General features: G+C 39.6%; 1 protein-coding gene across 7 annotated transcripts in view; it reads left to right on the forward strand.

Annotated features, from left to right (window-relative positions):
- The first annotated feature begins 45 nt into the window (after positions 1-45).
- HAVCR1 (hepatitis A virus cellular receptor 1) overlaps positions 46-19,700 on the forward strand; it is a 33,124-nt gene continuing 13,469 nt past the window's right edge. For 3 of the 7 annotated variants that reach the window (XM_077895745.1, XM_077895741.1, XM_077895744.1), the window contains exons 1-4: positions 13,120-13,277; positions 13,520-13,699; positions 15,335-15,673; positions 18,596-18,679. In XM_077895745.1, the coding sequence (XP_077751871.1) occupies positions 13,654-13,699; positions 15,335-15,673; positions 18,596-18,679 (469 nt within the window). In that variant the 5' untranslated portion in view covers positions 13,120-13,277; positions 13,520-13,653. Of the gene's footprint in view, positions 1,497-9,694; positions 10,032-13,119; positions 13,278-13,519; positions 13,700-15,334; positions 15,674-18,595; positions 18,680-19,700 lie in introns of those variants that run through there. The other 4 variants (XM_077895746.1, XM_077895747.1, XM_077895742.1 and 1 more) reach the window with 3 other exon arrangements.

Raw genomic sequence — 19,700 nt, forward strand, 5'->3', positions numbered from 1 at the left:
CAAAGGCAGGCGCCAAACCGCTGCGCCACCCAGGGATCCCTCAATTACAATTTTTGTAATAAAAAACTGATTTAAGTGAGTTGGACACTTAACCGAGTTAGCCACCCAGGCGCCCCTTTGTCCCCCTTCCTGTTGAGCCTCCTCAGCATATAAAGAATCGAAAATAAAAATCTGTTTGAGAACTGCCCCTCTCCAGGTAATAACCAACTGCTACCATGCTGTATGCAGAAAATGTTGGTCACCACGGATGTAGGCAGCTTGTTTGTTTCTAGGAGTCTTTCTGGCAGTCTTGTGTGAGTTATAATGTTCTGGCTGCATTTAGATAGTTGGGAAGTACTGGTGTTGTACAGGAAGCTATATAAGGGAGATTATTTTGCAAAATTATAGGTAGCAGCTCTCATACAAGATGAAAAAATTAATTGTGTTTTAAAGTTATGAAATTCTAGAGGGAAGGGACTTCAGAACATCTTGAGCCCAGCTCAATGGTTTCCCCCACAGAGATTCTTATTCTACAAAAATATTTAAACAAGGGTAATGTATACAGGGTGATCATTGCAACCATGTTTGTGAAAGACATTTCATCAACGGGAGCATAGTTGATTATTGTGATGTCAACATGCTGGTGTAGTTAAAAGGAATTAAGTGGTTTAATCATTGAGCTGTTTTGCTAATTCAATGAATATTTGAGTGTCTATTATGTGCCAGGTGCTCTGGTGCTGAGACCATAGAGAGAGACCCAATACACATATCCTTGAACCCCACAGAACTTGTAGTTGATATGACGGTAAGGAGGATCCATTCCATTCATCCAGTCAGTGAGCATTTATTGGCACCTTTGTTCTATACAGTGTTCTAGTCCCTAGAAATACAGCAGTGACAGAAATAGACAAAATCCCTACTCTCGTAGAGCTTATGTAATTTGTCAAAGGAGAATGTTATATTGTTAACAAAAGAAATATAAAAATTTGGAACAGTGTATGTAGTTGATGCAATTTTTTCATTTTCCTTAAAAAAAATCTGGAAGAGTATTACAAAATTAATACGGCTACCCCATAGGGGCCAATGGTCATGAGACAGAATTCTGCTTTGTCCTTTTATGTACTTTTATGATTGTTTGAGTAATTTCTTTTGTAATAAAAAACTGATTTAAGCATTATAGGAATATTTTCCTGCCTGCCTTCCTCATCATAGAAAGAAATAAAGACTAGAATAAGTTAGTTTCAAGGTCAAGGCTACCAGTAAGCCAGGACTGGAATCCTGGTTTTCAGAGTAGGATCTACTCTAGGTCAATTATCTGGAAGGGGGAAGTTGGCAGAAAGGGGAACATTAACCCTGCAAGGCTACTACAAAGAACCCAGGAGATACATGGTAACTTAATTAAAAACGGTGTAATAAGACTGAATGTGTGGCTTGCTCTTAGGATTTTTCCTCTGAAACTCTTCCATGGGAGACCCACAGGACAAGAGGGGACTCCCTGGCCTTTTTGAACTGCAAAGGTAAGGTCTTACCATGTTATATCTGCATATCACTTCTAGATTTGGAATTTCCTAGACAGAAGTTCCAAGCAGTCCAATCCCCCATTAGTTGGTTTTTGGGTACCCCCTCATGCCTATTCTTATTTAAACTTAATTCTCATTTTGGGGCACTGGGTGGCTCTGTGGCCTGATCCTGGGGTCCTGGAATCAAGTCCCTCATCGGGCTCCCCGCAGGGAGCCTGCTTCTCCCTCTGCCTGTGTCTCTGCCTCTCTCTGGGTCTCTCATCAATAAATAAAAAAAATTTTTTTTAATTTCATTTAAATATAAATTCAAAAAATTAAACTGAACACAATTTTGTCTCCAGTTTCTATTCAGAAAGTCTGGATCTTTTCGGAGATAAGTATAGATAGATGCCCTAGAGCAGCAATTTTTAAGATTTTTTTCCACCATCTTTTTCTGGGACTCCGTTGGGAAGTAGAGAAAAAAAAAGGGGCACCTGGATCATTTGGTTGAAAGGTTCTCAAGCCTGAGGAGAGCTCAGATTTTAGTCCATTTTCAGTGGAAAATCTGTGCCGAGAAGCAGTATGAGTCAGAAATGTTTCAGGCTTGTAGATCCTCTGTGTCTTTTTTTTAGTAATGGTGACTATAATTAGGTCATTCCAAGTCACTCATTTACTCATAGCAGTGATAATCTTTTGTGAATTCTTGTTCAAATTCCTTCTGCTTATGGTGTGAGTCCTTTTCCAGAGAAACCAGTGAATTGAGTTGTTTTTTTTTTTTAATGATTATTTAAGCTATTCATGTGTGGTGATAGTGGGACATCTGTTTAAATGTGCACATTATTTTAATGTAATTGTTCTGTGGGTGGGTCACTTTTGGAAAATATTTCAATATAGTTTATACTCTATACTTATAACCTGCTTTGTGATAAGTTGATACATTGTCCTTTGTAATTTCTACTTTTTGTGTTGATACTTTTTCACTCATTTTGAATGTATTTCATGTAAAATAGAAATATTTTATACTCTAATACAGCATGTACCTTCTTTTGGTCAGTTCTGAAATATCCATAATCTATACATCTGTATCTAATCTATTTTAAATTTCACTTGCTATTTCACTTACCATTACTGATCAATTGTATGCTGAATTTCCTTCTTGTTCAGAAAACACATCAGGGGGAAGGTTGTTTCCCACAGTTTTGTTATATTGTAACAAATAGACTATATACTTTAGTATATATAGCTATATTGTAATATAGATTTTTAAAATTCATTTCTTTATCCTAAAGTTCACCCCTAGGTCTTAGCAAAAATCTCTTGACCTTAGAATTGGCTGAATCTGAAGGTTAAAGTAGGGATCCAAGGGGAAGGAGCTTAAAAGCTGCCAGCTGCCTAGGTCTCTGGAAGGTTCTTGGGGGGTGGGAGGAGTGGTGCCTTCCATCATTCTCCCCTGTAACCATCGGACTTCAGCAAGAAATCATATTATGTAAACAGCAGCCAAATAGCTTCTAATCACTGTGGGAGAAAAGAGTCATCCAAACAAATGGAATCTCAGGTAAAAACTAAGAAATACGACACTATCCTAGCTGCCTTATTTCAAGTAAATGTATTTACAAGGGGCATTCTGGGGCAGTGGATTTGGAGTCTTACAGTATTAAGTAAGAATCTCTACGAAGTGGAAGACTCACATCTTGTTAGACTGCTTTGATTCCCTTGTTGCTTTTTAACTCTTTTATTTTGAAATACTTCAGGAATTACAGATAAATTGTAATTATAGTACAGAGAGTTCCTATATTCATTCACCAGTTTCCCCTAATGTTAATAGCTTATGTAACCAATGATGGATTTGTCCAAACCAAGACATTAACATTGGTACAACACTATTAACTACAATACTATTAACTACTAATTCCAGATTTTGGAATTCTGTTCTTTATTTTAAAAATTTTAAATTAAATGGTTTTTGATAGAGTTTAGGTTAAAGGTCATTGTCCCCATTTCCTGTCCTCCTTATAAAAATTTCTCCCCAATCCTATTCCCCAGGAATAATCAGTGTTATTGCTTCATTCTTTTCAGCTAGCACCATCTAGTAGAAATACAACAAGAGCCACATAGGTAATTTAAAAATTTCTACTAGCCACATTCAAAAAGATAAGAAACAGGGATCCCTGGGTGGTGCAGCGGTTTAGCGCCTGCCTTTGGCCCAGGGCGCGATCCTGGAGACCTGGGATCGAATCCCACATCGGGCTCCTGGTGCATGGAGCCTGCTTCTCCCTCTGCCTGTGTCTCTGCCTGTGTCTCTGCCTCTCTCTCTCTCTCTCTCTCTGTGTGTGTGTGTGTGGGGCTATCATAAAAAAAAAAAGAAAAAAAAAAAGATTCGCAAAAAAGATAAGAAACAGGTGAAGTGTGTTTTTAATAGATTTTTAAACTCACCCATCTAAAGTATTTTAATGTAGAATAAATATAAACATCATTAATGGATTCCTTTTTTCCATTTTATGCTTCAAAATCCAGTCAGTATTTTTTATTTAGAACATAACATTTCTGACTAGTTGCTTTTTAAGTGCTCCATAGACACATGTGGCTACTGGCTAAAGTATTAGTACAGTTCTTGACCATTCCCTATTCTCTTTCATATACACACAGACACAAATTGTAACTTACTTTTTCCACTGTTTATAGAAGGCCATCAGTCCATGTCTGATTATATGGGATAAAAGCATTCATTCAGAGAACTGTGTAGTATTAAGTAGAACAAATGTGCATAATCCATTAGATCATTTCCTCAGGCAGAGATATTTAGGTTTTTTTTTTTTTCATTTAAAATAAGAAATATCCTTTACACAAAAATCTGTGTTTGTGTACTTCCAAGGCACAGTTCTAGATATGGGATTGTATCAAAAGTTATGATTGTGTTTCAAGTATTATAACTATAGAACACTATTTTTAAAGATATGCCAGTCATTTTATTGCTAAATGTATATTATCTTTCTCAAGACAATCATTTTATAAAACTACTCCAACAATGTTCCTTTATCTCAAAATAATTTTTGTTTTTTTGGAATTTGACTTAAGAACCTAATGTAAGCTAAAAATGCATAGACCTTGCTCCTTTGTAATCACAGTTATTATTCATTCATTCATTTCCTTCTTTTCTTTCTCTTCCTCTCCCTCCCTTCTTCCTCCTTTTCTTCCTCCCTTTCTTCATTCCATCCATGCATCCACTCATCCATCCCATGAATAGCTACCTATTGGTATCCCCCATTCCACTTTTGCTTGCCTAAGAATTCATTCTCCTTACACAACACCTGAAGTATTTTCTTTTCCTTTGTTAAAGTCATCAACCAGGTTCATTTGCTCTATTATTTGAAACCTTTCAACAGTTTCCCCTGGGACTGGATTTTTTCTGATCTCACCAACCTCTTATTCACTCTACTACAGCCACACTGGCCTCCTTTCTGCTTCCAGAATATACTAAATTCTTTCTGGTTCCAGTGCCTGTTCAGTGGAATTGTTCCCTCTATTTGGAATACTCCTCTCAGACCATTTGCAGAGCTCCCTTCCTCAACTTTATTGGTTAAATGTCATCTGAGGGCTTCTCTGACCACCCAATCTAAAGTACCAACCTGCCTAGCATTCGTCTAGTTTACTTCCTACATAGTTTATTTGAGTTGGAGATTCCTTTGTTTACATTCTTTTTGTGTGTGTGTGCGTGATATGTCTTCCCCAATGCTCAACTGTAAAGTGTTCTATTCTTCATCTCCTATCTCAGATGACAAGTACAATACTTGGCTCTTTGCAAGTGCCAAGTAAGCATTTGTAGACTGACTGGCAGAATGAATCCATGCCTGCTCAAGCCATGATACAGGTGCCACAGAAACAAAGGTTTGTAAGTTTTTCCTTCAAGGAAGTCAGAGTTCATCAGAGCAGCCCCATAGCCAAGCAACTACTTACAATGAAAGACAATAAGCATACAGCAGATCTGTCTACTAGATTCTGAATGATAGAGAAAAGCATTTTTTGGAATGTCTTCATTTTCTTCCTGTTTCCTGGGAATACCATTCCTTGTCTTTACCACTTCCTTAATTGAATTCTATAAAATTCCAAGTGGCTCTCATAAAATAAAGATGGCCTGATACATAGCAGATACTCAATAAATACTAATTGGGTGAATGCATGAAGTGATACAGGTGTCATAGATTCTAGCAGCAGACTGCCTGAGTGAACATATAGTGACTTTATTTTGTATTTTGTAGAAAAACATGTGCTCTACAGTATAAGCACTTGTATATTGATTAAAGCATTATTTCATAATCTGCCCTCTTCCTAGGTGCTTGGTGATGTCTGAATGTGGCTTTAGGCAACTTAAGCTGCTTTTTTTCCCCATCTGGGATAAAGAGAAGGATGATTGTAATTAGGTTGTGAAAAATATGTTGCATGAATGTAGAAGACTTCCAGTTTTGTAAGAACACACAGTTTAGAAACCTGCTTGCTTTTGGGATTTTTTTCTTTAGTTAAAACATTTTACATACATTATATAAGCAGTACACTGGTACATTCTTGTCTTAAATTACTGAAATGAGGGTGCCTGAGTGGCTCAGTCGGTTAAGTGTCTGCCTTTGGCTCAGGGCATGATCCCAGGGGTCCTGAGATTGAGCCCCTTATCCCTGCTCAGCGGGGTGTCTGCTTATCCCTCTCCCTCTGCCCCACTCCCCCTCCTGATACTTGTTATCTTTCTCTCTCAGATTAAAAAAAAAATACTGAAATGATATATACATAGCCTTAAACTGAAAGTCCCCTTTGGCTCTGCTTGCCTTCCTAGCAGAAAGGACACTCTGAACATGTTGCATGGGTATCCCCATCTCCTTTGCCACAACTTTGCCATGTAGATACACAGACATACATGTATGTTGCCATTTGGTCACAGTGTTTTTACAAAAATGGGTTTCTATGAAGTAGATTATTGTGTGAGGTTTTTTTTCCCCCACTTAATACTTCTTGGAAACAGTTCCACATGAGCGTTCCAATAAAATGTTGACACTTTATCAAAGTACATCATTAATGAACAGAGAGTGTTCCAACATTATTGGAAATTTGCAATGCCTACCACCAACAAAGTGCCTTGCCAAGGGTTTTGACAGAACTTAGTGTATATTTTGTCTAATTGATACTAGCACAGGTAGTTTATTTAACTTGATGCTGGAGTCCTGCAATGGTCTTGGTTTAGGAGAGTAGAGTCCTTTTGGAAACTACCCTAAACGTGTCTGACAAAAGCTCAATGCCATTACCTGCCTCTGATCCCCCATCTCCCCTAAAATGGATGTGAATGAAACATCTCAAGATCATGTGATTATGTATCAAGACAGGTGAAAACTGTAAGTTTCGATCCAAAAACAAATCTGTGATGTCATTGTTTTTAAGTAGATGACATTGTTTTAGTTTCAGGCAAAACAAAACAAAATAACCCCCCCATCCCATAATTTCATAAGGTCTTGGGGAAACATTCTGCTTTACACAAATAGTGCCCCCTAGCTGTATAAGCGGGAGTTTGGTTCACATCTAGCTTTCTGACATCCTTGTCATACATGACTTCAAACCTCTGAGTCTCAATTGGCATGTTATTAACATCTGAAAGATGAATACATAAATTATATTGGAGCATAGTATAGCTCTACTTCTCTCTTGTTAAAGGTGACAGCTTGGGGCACCTGGGTGGCGCAGTGGTTGAGTGTCTCCCTTCGGCTCAGGTCATATCCCAGGGTCCTGGGATCGAGTCCTGCATCAGGCTCCTCCTCCAGGGAGCCTGCTTCTCCCTCTGCCTATGTCTCTGCCTCTCTATCTGTGTCTGTCATGAATAAATGAATAAAATAAAAAAAAAATAAAGCTGGCAGCTTGTTTTCCTAAACTTCCCAGGGCAGAGACTGGAGATTCACTTTATGTACTTAGAATGTTCCATTGCTTAGCATGGGTTCTCAATAAATACTTGGTGAAATAACATTTGTTGAGTGACAAGAATAATAGAGTAGGTAAACCTCTCACTACTGCATCTGTCCCAAGTTACCTCTATGGGTCCCACACCCTTCCACTTTTTGTTCTTCATTTTATTCATCTGTAAACTGAGGGGTTTGGCCCCCAACTAGGGTCCCTTCATGTGTAAGCAGTCTTAAGGTCTATATGGCTTTCCAGGCTTGGAGCCTGACCTAACACCAAGATCTGTGCTGCATCTTTTAAACACGTCCTAGCAGAGAACAAATACTGTTCCAGCACACTAACATCTCTTATAATCTTTGCAAGTTAGTAAATAGATCAATTCCAGCAAAAAAGATTGGAAGACTGGGGAAGTTTGACTTTGTGAGGGTGTGGCAAAGAGATAAAGACTGGAATGCTGGGAGAAAGTTGTCTTTCTCCCTAAGAACCTTTGAGGGAGGATCCGTGACAGACCACCAGAAAACTATCTCCTAATTTACCTGTAAGTAAGTCCTCTGGAAGCAAGAAGCTTTGCTGCTTGAGCTTTTTCAGGATTACATGGGATATTTGGACAGTGATGATTGAGCCACTAGGAACTAGGGGAAATTTGCGTAAAATTGGATAAATCTTTGTGTGTCTTGGGAGGTAGATTCTCATTCAAATAGAATCATGGACTTCTACATCTGAGTTGTTTATGCATTTTGTGGGCAACATCAGTGAGAGGGATAGTGTAACTTTGGAGGAAGCCATATTTATTTAGGCTTCCTTGAAGGCTGTGTGATCTTAGAGTCAACACATGCCTTTGCTGAGCCTCTCCTCATCTGTGAAATGGGCATTATATAATATTATGGACATGGGAATATGTGTGTCTAGAGTATAGCTACATTAGCAGTTTGGCTTATTGACTTTTGTGATTTGTAAAGTAAAAATATTTGTAAACTGTAAAAGATAACTAGTTGTATAAGATGTAATGATCAAAGAAGTGCCTAGTATTGGCTTCTGACTTTTGCAGGTTTCGTAATCATCTCTTGTGTGTTAGAAACTATTGGGCTTATGAAAATTAGCAGATACAAATGGCTCAGTGTAGTTAGAGTTGGGCGAGGCTTGGGGTGGAAGGGTGTGGTCAGCTTGGGAGGGTGGGCAGCGGTCAGAGTTTGGACTTTGGCACTGGTACACCATTGGATGCTTTTAAAATGGGAGAGACACTTGATTAGATTATTTAGAGAGATACTGGAGAAGATTAAAAAAAAAAAAAGACATACACCGATGATATGGAGTCTCCTACTCCTCCCCCATAGCCTGTGTCTGCAAGTAGCTGGAGAACACTACCAGACTCGGGCTGGTCTCATTTTCATGACTCCTACCTCCAGTGGCATCTCAGTGCTGCCAGATGGTCCTACCATAGTCCCTAGTCCATTTGCTTTTATGCATATGCTGCCCTGGTCATGTTTAATTGAAATCCCCTGCTTGGGCACTGGATTTCATCTCTCCATTACTCTATAAATTTTTCCTTTCTTAAATCAATTTTTCTTCCTCTTCTGGATCATCTCGAGATCATACACACATGCTGCTATTTTTATCTTTTTATCTTTTTTCTTAAGATTGTTTATTCATGAGAGACACTGGGAAAAGGCAGAGACATATGTAGAGGGAGAAGCAGACTCCCTGCAGGGAGCCGGATGCGGGTCTTGATCCCAGGACCCCAAGATCATGACCTGAGCCACCCAGGCACCCCTATTTTTATCATTTAAAAAATCTTTCTCCTGACTCTGTTATCCATCTCCCTCTTCTCTTTCTTTTTCCCTATAAAACTCCTTGAAAGAGTTCCCTGTTTCCCAAGGCTCTCTAAATTTTCCCTTCCCTTGCAAATGTTGTTTTTCTTTTTCTTTTTTCTGAGACATAACATACCTAAGGAGAGTAAACCATCACTCGGCTGCTCTTCACCACAACTGCTTTTGTCAAGGTCATCAGCGATTCCCAGGTCGCACCATTCTGTAGATGAATCTGTGACTTGTGATCATTGCCTCTTCGTTGGATGCATGTGTTTCACTTGACAAGATCCCCTTTACTTGTTGCGTCTCCTCTTCCCTTCTTGTTTGGCTTCTACTTGTGTGCTGGAGCCTCTTCTTCAGCCTTCTGGGGATTGTCCCAGGCCTCAGTCCTGAGCTGCAAGCATTCCCCTGAGCGTCTCATCCAGGTTCCTGACTTTAAAGTATCATTTCTATACCAATGATTCCCCAATATGTATCTTTGTGCTGGATCTGTCTCCTGAACTCCAACAGCTGCTACCTGAAACTCAATACTTTTAAAAATCTAGACTATTTCCTCCCAAACCTGTGTCACATGCAGCTTTCCCAGTTTCGGTGGCACTTCCAGTTCTTCCAGTTGTTCAGGCCAAAATCCCTTGGAGTCATGTTGAAGCTCCTACACCTCATATCCTGTAGGAAATCCTGTTTTCTCTACTTTGAAAACATTCAGAGCCCGAACTATCCGCTATCATTCCTTCCTCTCTTCCGACATACTACAAAAGTCTCCTGACAGGTCTTCATGCTTCTCACCTTAGCAGCTACAGAGTCCTTTCCAAAGGTAAGCCTGATGCTGTCACTTCTATTCACCTGCGGTGGCGCTCCTTCTCAGGTACAGTAAGCAGCTGGACATTCATGTTTGGTGCCTGAGCATTGTCACCCCTTGAGCCTTACCCCTCGATGTGGGATGTATTCTTCAAGGAGTCACAACGTTGGCACTAAAGAGTAGTGATTCATGGAGGTTGTAGAGTTCAAATTAAAAACAAAACAGAACAACACTATGCTATTTGGGAGCCTTTTAGGACACAATAGAGGTTGTTGTAGGAGATGGAGTTGCCAAAACTTTCAGTCCTACAAAATTGTATGGTCAACTAACATCTCGGAGCCTTAATTCTGTGTCCCTATTATGGCTCTTGCTCATTATTTCTTCTACTTAAAACACTATCTGCCCCTTACCCAATTTTCTGGCGATGAACCTCACATATCACTTTTTAAAGGGATTTTTCTGCCACTCCCTCTTGTCTCACCTCTACCTCCCCCAGTCAAGGAATGATCTACCCAGCATGATTTCATGCTTCCATTAGCTTATTTAATCAATACTAATTAGGTCCCTTACAATAGTTTAGGAATACAGTGAGAATACTGTCTTAGAGGAGCTTACTGTCTAGAATTGAGTACCTTCCAAGACTATCTGTGCATGACTATTTAAATTTAAATTAATTAAAATAAAATTAACATTGTTTTTAACTTCTCAGTTGTACTGGTTACATTTCATCAAATGTGGTTAGCAGCTACTATGTTGCACGACACCCACATGTTGGAATAACTCCATCTTTGTGGAAAGTTCTATTGAACAGTACAAGAGAGAGGGAGGATGGACAACACACACACACACACACACACACACTATCAAGGGAAACAAGGTAATAAATGCTGCCTAGAGAATTGAAATAGTGTAGTAAGGTGACTGGTTGGCTACTTCAGAGTTACCAGAGGGATGTCTGAGAAGGTGACATTTTAGCAGAGGTTGACAAGAAAAGGAGAAATCTCAAAATGATGGTGTAAAGGATTGGAGATCTAGGCAGAGGGCACCATGAGGGGAAGAGGCCTAACATGGGGACACATTTGAAAGAACCCCGAGTGTCTGGAGCCCTGTGGCAGGGTAGACAGATGGAGAAGAAATCGGAGAGGTAGGCAGGGGCCAGACCACTCTGGGGGACTTTGTAAATATGGGCAGGAAGTTAGTACTTTTGCTTTTTTTTTGTTTTGTTTTGTTTTCTGAGACAGCCATGGGAGTGTTGTAAGGGGAAGAGTGACACAGTCTGATTATATATTTACCATTTACATAATTCTGCCCAATTTTATTGCTTACTTACCTGTCTCTCCACTTGATTGCATAATCCTGGATTTTTTTCATTCTTAGTTTATTGAATCATGTCCCATTAGCCTCCATATATTGATAATAACTTTTGTAGGATTGAATAAATTAGAAAAATCCTTATCACTGATCTGCTGGGCTTTGGCTGAGTTTCAGAATATAAAAAAACTGGTTATAACATATTTTGCCTCCAAAATAAATATCAGATATGACCTCCTTCTTTGTGAGGCATTTCGAAATTTGTATCCCCACCTTTGGTGTGGTCAAGGTAGGGTCAATATTTTTCCCTCCAAGTATATAAAGTGGAGAATAAGAGCAAAGTGGGTGTCCAGAAATGAATGCTTCCCTTGTGAGAACTCATCTTGCTACCTAATTGAATTCAAGGGGTGGCATTGAAAAGCTAGGAAAGCTATTACAAGTAGTAATACTACTTGTATTACAAGTAGTACAACTGTTTTATGGAGTAGGTGAATTTCAGCAAATAGGCCAAAGGATAGTTTTTGTGAAGTCCCAGTAACAGGAAGGAACTTGGTATTCATGGAGGTGGAGCAGAGTTGAAAGCCAGAGCGTCCTCTACCCAGGACCCTTCAGACACTGATGCGCCCTCTCACCCACCCACCCTAGAGAAGGCTGGTGCAGGGGCAGGCTTGAGAGGGCACACTCTAAGGGCACTGAGTGGTACAGGCCCTGTACAGCCATCTAATTGTATCTCCTAACAAAGCTGAAAAGGTGAGTTCACACCCTCTAAATTTCTAAATCTTGACCATTAATTAAGACATTAGTTTTTATTTTTATTTTTTAAAAGATTTTATTTATTTATTCATGAGAGACACACAGAGAGAGGCAGAGACATAGGCAGAAGGAGAAGCAGGCTCCCTGTGAGGAGCATGATGTGGGACTAGATCCCAGGATCACAACCTGAGCCGAAGGCAGACACTCAACTGCTGAACCACCCAGGTGCCCAAGACATGAATTTTTAAACACCATGGTACAAAGTACTTCTGTGGGTCAAATATAGTCTTTAAGCCACTAGTTTGTAGCATCAGGCTTTAGGTCTTTTTCCAAGTGCAGACACTGTTGGAGTCCAGGGTTCACATTCCCAGGCAGCAAAGGACCCATCACCATAGAATATCCAGCGCATCATCCATGTCTCTATGAAGCTGATGATAGGCTGCCAGCAGCCTAGAAATGGAGCATCCATGCCTCCCTGGGAGGAAGTTACTGAATCTTTAGACCCAAAGAGCAGTTAATGAACTACAAGGCAGGCTTACACATACTTGTATGGCTTAATAATTAAGAGCAAAAGTCAGAAGACCTCAGTTTCCTCTTCCATGAATGAGGTTGGTAGCAGCACCTGCCTGAGGGTGTCTGTGAGGATTAAATGCATGTGGGTACTTGGCATAGAGCCTGCTACACAGTAAGTTCTCCAAAAACCTTGGTTAGCGTTAATGCATATTTAGGTTTCATCTTCAAAGGTCTCCCACATCCCTTTTGCTCATTATAACAATCCTTTGAGGGAGACAGAGCAAGTCTTTTTTTTTTTATTTAATTTAAATTCAACTAGCCAACATAGAGTACATCATCAGAGCAAGTATTTTTCATGCTGTTTTACAAATGAGGAAATTAAGGCTTGGAGGAGCTCAGTAACCCACAGGGATACCCAGCTTCACAGGTGGCAGAGTGGGGATCTGAACCCATGCCTGCTCCAGAATCTGCTTCCTGAAACATTCTGCTGACATCACTCAGTGATGTGTGATCTGAGTCATTGCTTCCTGTAACATGAATGGTCAGGCAGTGATTCACGTTCTTGATTAATTCTTGCACACTTGACAGTATGACTGAAGTTAGAGAAGGTTCAGTGTAGTGAAAAAACAAGGAGTACCCTGCACTCACCACAGGGCCCATTGCCTCTCATCTCAGAGGCCAAGGGTAAGTGAGGACTAGTCTTTGATGTCCCTGTCCTTGAACCTGCCTCTGGTTTCTTTCCTGTTTGCTTCCTCATCCCATCTCAGCATCAGTACTCAGTTTGGACTCGGTGGGGAAGGAGCTGGGAAATGAGGGGCTGTTCTGAAGATGGCTTTCCCTGTCTGTTGGAAGGTGCAGAACCCTCAGCCACCCCTGGGGATACCTGAGACCTAACGCAGTCGTGCTTGATCTGTCATCGCTAATAGGGCAGGCACATGTGATTCACCCAGTCACCACAAAAGGAGAAGTTGCAATCTGAGAGTTAAGACTTGTTCTAAGACCTTCTGGTGAGAGGCACAACTACCAGTCTGCTTTCTCTTTCCTTCAGACCATCACCATCATGCAACTTTGGGTAGCTATCTCCAGCCTCATACTACTTCTGACGGGTAAGTGAATAGGTGGGCTGGAGCCCTGAGGATAGGAGAGTGTAGGAGATGTGTGCATGCGTGTGTGTGTGTGTGTGTGTGTGTGTGTGTGTGTGTGTAGTATAGGAAGATGGATGTGCTTGGGCTTTGGTGGAAGGTTGTGGGTCAGCTGGTGAGCAAAGAACTGGACTAAATTTTGCTCAAAAGAAATTACTTAAAATGCTACGAATTGCAAAATCCATGGGTAACTGAACCAGACACAATGCAGAATAGTGGGTCATATCCTGACATTTGTGTTTAAACAAACAAAAAGGAGTGGTGTAAGTATGGACTACTCAAGTGAAAGTGAGACAGGGTAACAGTGTTACCATGGATGGAGGGGATGGAGAGAAGATGGAAAGGAGACCAGCCCTTCATCAAACTATCTTGTGTCATTTGATTTTTAAAAAATTATGTGCAACTATTGCTTTTAAAAATATTTTGTTTCAAAACATTCCATGAGATAGAGGGGAAAGTTAGGAATAGACATAATCTTAAATTTTAAAAACAATAATCTCCAGAAGTCAGATTGTGAGGGAAAGCTCATTTCTTATTATTGCTTGTATAACTTGATTTTTATAATTAGCATATATTATATTTGTCATCCACAGGTGACATTAGGCAAAACTAAATATGTAAGAATTCAGGGAAAAAGTCTGTTTCTTACTTTATGTAATTATGAGCATTTTTATTTCCAGAGCATTTCCCAATATCATAGCCCAATTCTAAATATGGTAAATTTCAGATTTCTTTTAAGGGCTACCTTGACTGCATTTGGCACTACAGGGTTTTTCTTCTACCACTCCAGTAGAGACTTCTTGTTCTTGTTTTTTAAGTGGGATGATTTAGTACATGACTGAGTATTTTCCAGTTCTCTCTTTTCATGGGGGATGTGGGCCTTGCTCAGTTGTGGGGCTGTTATCAGTTTATGAGACGGGGTCCCTATTGGATTTTTTTAGATTGATCCTAAGGCCCCTGGTAAACCTCAGCTCCTCCTAGAAGTATTAGATACTCATTTCTTTTCTTTTTTTTTTTTTTAAATATTTTATTTATTTTAGAGAGAGAGAGAGAGAGTATGTGAGCAGGGGGAGGGGCAGAGGGAGAGAGACAGTTTCCAGCCAGCTCTGCGCTGAGTGCAGAACCCAAAACAAGGCTTGATCTCATGACCCTGAGATCATGACCTGAGCGGAAACCAAGAGTTGGATGCTTAACCAACTGAGCCATCCAGGTGCCCCTAGAAACCGATTTCTAAAAGTTGATTTCTGAAGAGTTTACTAGACTTCTGCCTTTAAGACAATAATAGTTTTTTATTTTTATTTTTTATTATTTATTTATTTTTTTAATAATAGTTTTTAAAATTAAGTTTTAAATTTTAATTCTAGTATAGTTCATATACAGTGTTATATTAGTTTCAGGTATACAATATAGTGATTCAAACTTGTGTACATTACACAGTACTCATGATGGTAAGTGCACTTTTAATCCCTATCACCTATTTCATCTATCCCTCCCCTTACCTACCCTCTGGTAACCATCAGCTTACTTTCTATAGGTAAGAGTCTGTTTCATGGTTGGTCTCTATCTTGCTCTCATGTTCTATTTTCTCTTTGTTTACAGATGCTGTAGTTTCTTATGTTCAAGTGAATGGAGTGGTGGGTCATCCTGCCACACTACCCTGTACCTATTCAACAGCTAATGGAGTCACAACCATGTGCTGGGGCAGAGGGGCATGTCCTGTTTCCCATTGCTTAGAAGAAATAGTCTGGACTAATGGATCCCATGTCACCTTTCAGAAGCACCTGCGTTATAAGCTAAAAGGAAAACTTTCAGAAGGGGATGTGTCTTTGACTATAGAGAATGCGGCCCAGACTGACAGTGGCCAATATTGTTGCCGTGTTGAGCACAGGGGGTGGTTCAATGACATGAAACTCACCCTATCATTGGAGATAAAGCCAGGTGAGTTTGTCTTCCTTCTTCCTTTGATCACTTCATGTGGGTTAACTGAGATATTTACTGTTTGGTAGTAGCTTTCCCTAAATAGGGAAAGGGGAGGTTCTTACAATCTTGTTTTTCAGCAACTGTTGGAAAATAGAATGACTTTTATTTGCATAAAATGAAGTGTTAAGACCAATCTTGATCAAGATGGTAGGCTTGAGAATCTTCCCAGTCTGCAAACTATCTCCTAAAGCAGGTCTTAAAAAATGCTACTTGGTTCATAACAGCATTCAGAGTTCCATTGTGAAATATAGTGAACATTTTTATCAAGCTGAGTTTATTCCACTTAAAGAACTGTCCTTTTATGTCTGATTTTTTATGTCTTTAACATTTTAAAACTGTTTTGGAGATTTTTAAATGTCTTCAACATTTAAAAACTATTTTGGAGAATTTCAAAGTAGGGAATACAATATAAGGTCTTGTGAAGTAGGTATAGCACCCAGCTCTAAGAACTGTCAAGTCAATCTAGTTGTATATACGTTGTAAAGGGAGCTATAGTTAGTTCCACCCTTCCCTCTGCCCTGCCTGGGATTTTTTTGACGCATATTTCATACCATATCACAAAATTGCTCCTTTAAAAATTAAAGTGACCTTATTGCAATATGAAAACATTTACATTCCAATAACCATTCACCAGTTACTTTTAAGAATTTGATGAAATCCAAAAATCAGTCTCAATGTGAACATCCTCATTTTCTTTATCACTGGATGAACAGAGTGGATTCTTAAGGATTTCCTGGTTTCTGGTGTTCCTTCCTAATGAATTTCCTTCCACTAAGCTCTGGTAGTGACAACAGAACCCAATACTTGTGGCCTTAATAAACTATGTGTCTGTCTTTCTTTCTTCTTTTAAATTAAGAGGAACTTAGTTTTGCAATCTCCCAACTTACGGACTTGACTTCTTTTGTGAAGACAAGTGAGATGGTCTGTTCTGATGAAGAAAATAGCTGACCCTGGGGGAAACCCATCTGTGGGAAGCAATTTAGGGAAGCCAAAAGAGGCCAGTGATAATTGAGTGCTCTAGACAGATGCAAGGAAGTAGCATGTGGAGGAGAGAGCGTGATTACATTTTTGGATTAATGAAATTTATTATTGGTTTGGTTGAATGTTAAGAATTAGCATAATGAGAAATTAGTAGGACACCTGTAAAGTGCTATGAAAATCTTTAAAGGGGGAGCACTTACAGATGCTCTGTCAAGTGGGAAGAGGGTCTGTAACTGAGCCAAGGAGACTCTGCCTCCAATAACCAATTCTTTGCTTAAGTTTGCTTGCGGTTTTCACAGACTGAGCTTACTCTTGAAGCTTCTGTTCGGGCTTTTTTCCACCAGCATCTACAGTTACAGTTTCCTAGCTTTTGCCTGGGGAAAATATTTACCACTAAAGAAACCAAGTTCATTAGACAATTTTTTTGTGTGTGTGTTTTTTAAAGATTTTATTTATTTATTCATGAGAAAGAGAGAGGCAGAAACACAGGCAGAGGGAGAAGCAGGCTCCATGCAGAGAGCCCGATGTGGGACTCTATTCTGGGGAATCCAGGGTCATGCCCTGAGCCAAAAGCAGACACTCAACCACTGAGCCACCCAGGCTTCCCCCCTTACACTCCTTTGATCAAAATGTTTGCATGTGTGCTTTTTCCCCTCTAGATTAGATTTGAAACTGAAAGGAGGGGATTGGATTGTACTCTTTTTGGGAGTCTCTAACTACATCATAGATCAGGGTCAGCAAACTGTAGCCCTAGGTCTAAATCAGATTACAAAACTAGCCTGCTGTTTTATAAATTTTTATTTAGGCAGCCACACCCATTTGATATATTTTGTCAATGGCATCTTCCCCAGGGATAGAGTGGAGTGACTGCCCCCAAGACCATAGTGCCCCCTAAAGCATTTACTATCTGGCCCTTTCCAGAAAATTCTGACCTCTGCTTTAGACTAATGCTTTGCATATAATAGATACAAATATTTGTTGAAAAAAAAGTTTTTCCTCTTTAGATTCTAAATTAAATTAGATCTTTCAGAAAGAAAAGTTTTCAAATCAACTGTCCCCTACTTAGTGATAGGGGTTTTCTTTTGTAGTCAGTCAAGTCAAAACTTAAGGAAACTTCTTGCAGAGAAAAAAGGTGCCTAGTGAGATCAAAAGTATACATCCTTGATTCAGCCCTTCATTAGTGTGCTTTTGCGCTAGGCCTTGTGTTCAGGCTCTTGTGTTTGGGTTTTAGCTCCATCTGGGTAGCTCTCACACTTTTGCTAAGTAGTTTGGAATTCTACACCACTGCTGACTCTGGAGAGTCAACATTATTAGCTGTTGTTGTCTCTTAGGTGATAAGGAATCATAAAAGGCCTAGTTTCCCTTCTTACCAAATGTATAAATCATCTGTGTGATTTATAGAGCATATGCTAATGGGTGCGAGTCAGTCCTTACTTCAGACACAGGTCCCTGTGTCATTACCTTCAAGACTGACTGGACTGAATGCTATTTATTTGGTAAGCGTTTGAGGCCTGGGAACTACTGTGGAAGTCTTAGCCACTCACCATGGAGAGGGCAAAGGCAGCTCCACGCTTTAGACATTTTCTTTCCCTCACAGATGTTTATGAAGATACAGAAATCTGGTATGCATGACTGGTCTTCTCAAAGTGCTTCAGTGCGAATCCCAGGTGACATTTTTCACTTCTGAACCTCCCCAAATATATACCTTTTAATGCAGATGTTTCCTTTTTGTAAGTATGTCTCGAGTCCTCTGTCACAGATTCTAGTTGGCCAATGATAAACACTCTGAGTTCAGGGAAGAGACTGCTTCGGGACTGCAATGGTACACTCGCCCAGCACAAGGCTCTTGTTTCTTGCTGCTTGACTAATCCTTGCTTTCATGTTGATTTCTAACTCCAGCTGAGGTCACCAGTGTTCCAACATCACCTAGGGTCTTTACCTCTACCTCTTCAACGCCAGCACCCACGCAGAACCTCAAGCCAGGTAAACAAACGTTCCTTGAGCCCAGAGGTCTTCTAATGAGAGGATGTAGACCATCTAAGACATTGTGTTAAGGCAGAAGCACAATCTAGGTTAAGGGTTCTTACTTGGGTTCCAAACATGGGCTTGGAACTGTCCTAAATTATATGCACTTTTTAAAAACATATAAACATTTTTAGAACAAGGAAACTCATAGCTTTTGGTCAGATTCTCCAAGGGATTCATTATTACCAACACCTCCCTCGCAAAGCCAGACCATTAATCTTAGGCATCTTATGAAGATGAGTGGATTTGGCCCGGTCGAGCACAGGTTTTTGAGGAAAGAATAGAGAATGCGAGGGAATGAGGGTCAGGTTAATGAGCTTTTGTCTTTATAAGGAGCTCTGAGTAGAGATCATTTAGTTCATGCTGAAGCCAGACCTCCACTTGAAGATGAGATTTCAGTGAACTTAAAATTCACACTATGTGACAGGAACCATGATAAGTGCTTTACAAATATTATGTTGCTTAATCCTTATGAAACCCCTATGTACTAAAGGTATAATTCCATCCCATTTTATAGTTGTGAGAACTAAGGGACAGAATCTGAGTTCATTGTGTCAAGTTATATGGATAGAAACTACTCGAATCAGGATTTATTCTCCATTAATTTGAATTTTGAGCCTGTGCTTTTAACTACTGGATTGTGCCTTCTACCATGAGCACTGAGCTTATGTTTGGATGAATTTGTCTTTATCTGACATCCTCACTGAAAAATCCTTTATACAATTACCCTGTTTTCTCTGGGCAATCAATCTACTTACACAGTTTTGCTTTCAGCATTCTTTAACTTATTTATGTAGCATAGAAATAGCAAAAGATGCTATTTATACTGATGAAAAAGTCAACATCAGTTTAAAAGACTTCAGGGATTTAGAACTTACACTTTTTTTTGTTGTTGTTCAGGCCACATGGTTCATACTTCCAACTTCTGATAAATAAGAGCTTAGATTTAATACAAATGGAGAATAATTTGATTTAAAGG

This window comes from Canis aureus, chromosome 4, assembly GCF_053574225.1.
Source record: "Canis aureus isolate CA01 chromosome 4, VMU_Caureus_v.1.0, whole genome shotgun sequence".
Classification (NCBI taxonomy): Eukaryota; Metazoa; Chordata; class Mammalia; order Carnivora; family Canidae; genus Canis; species Canis aureus.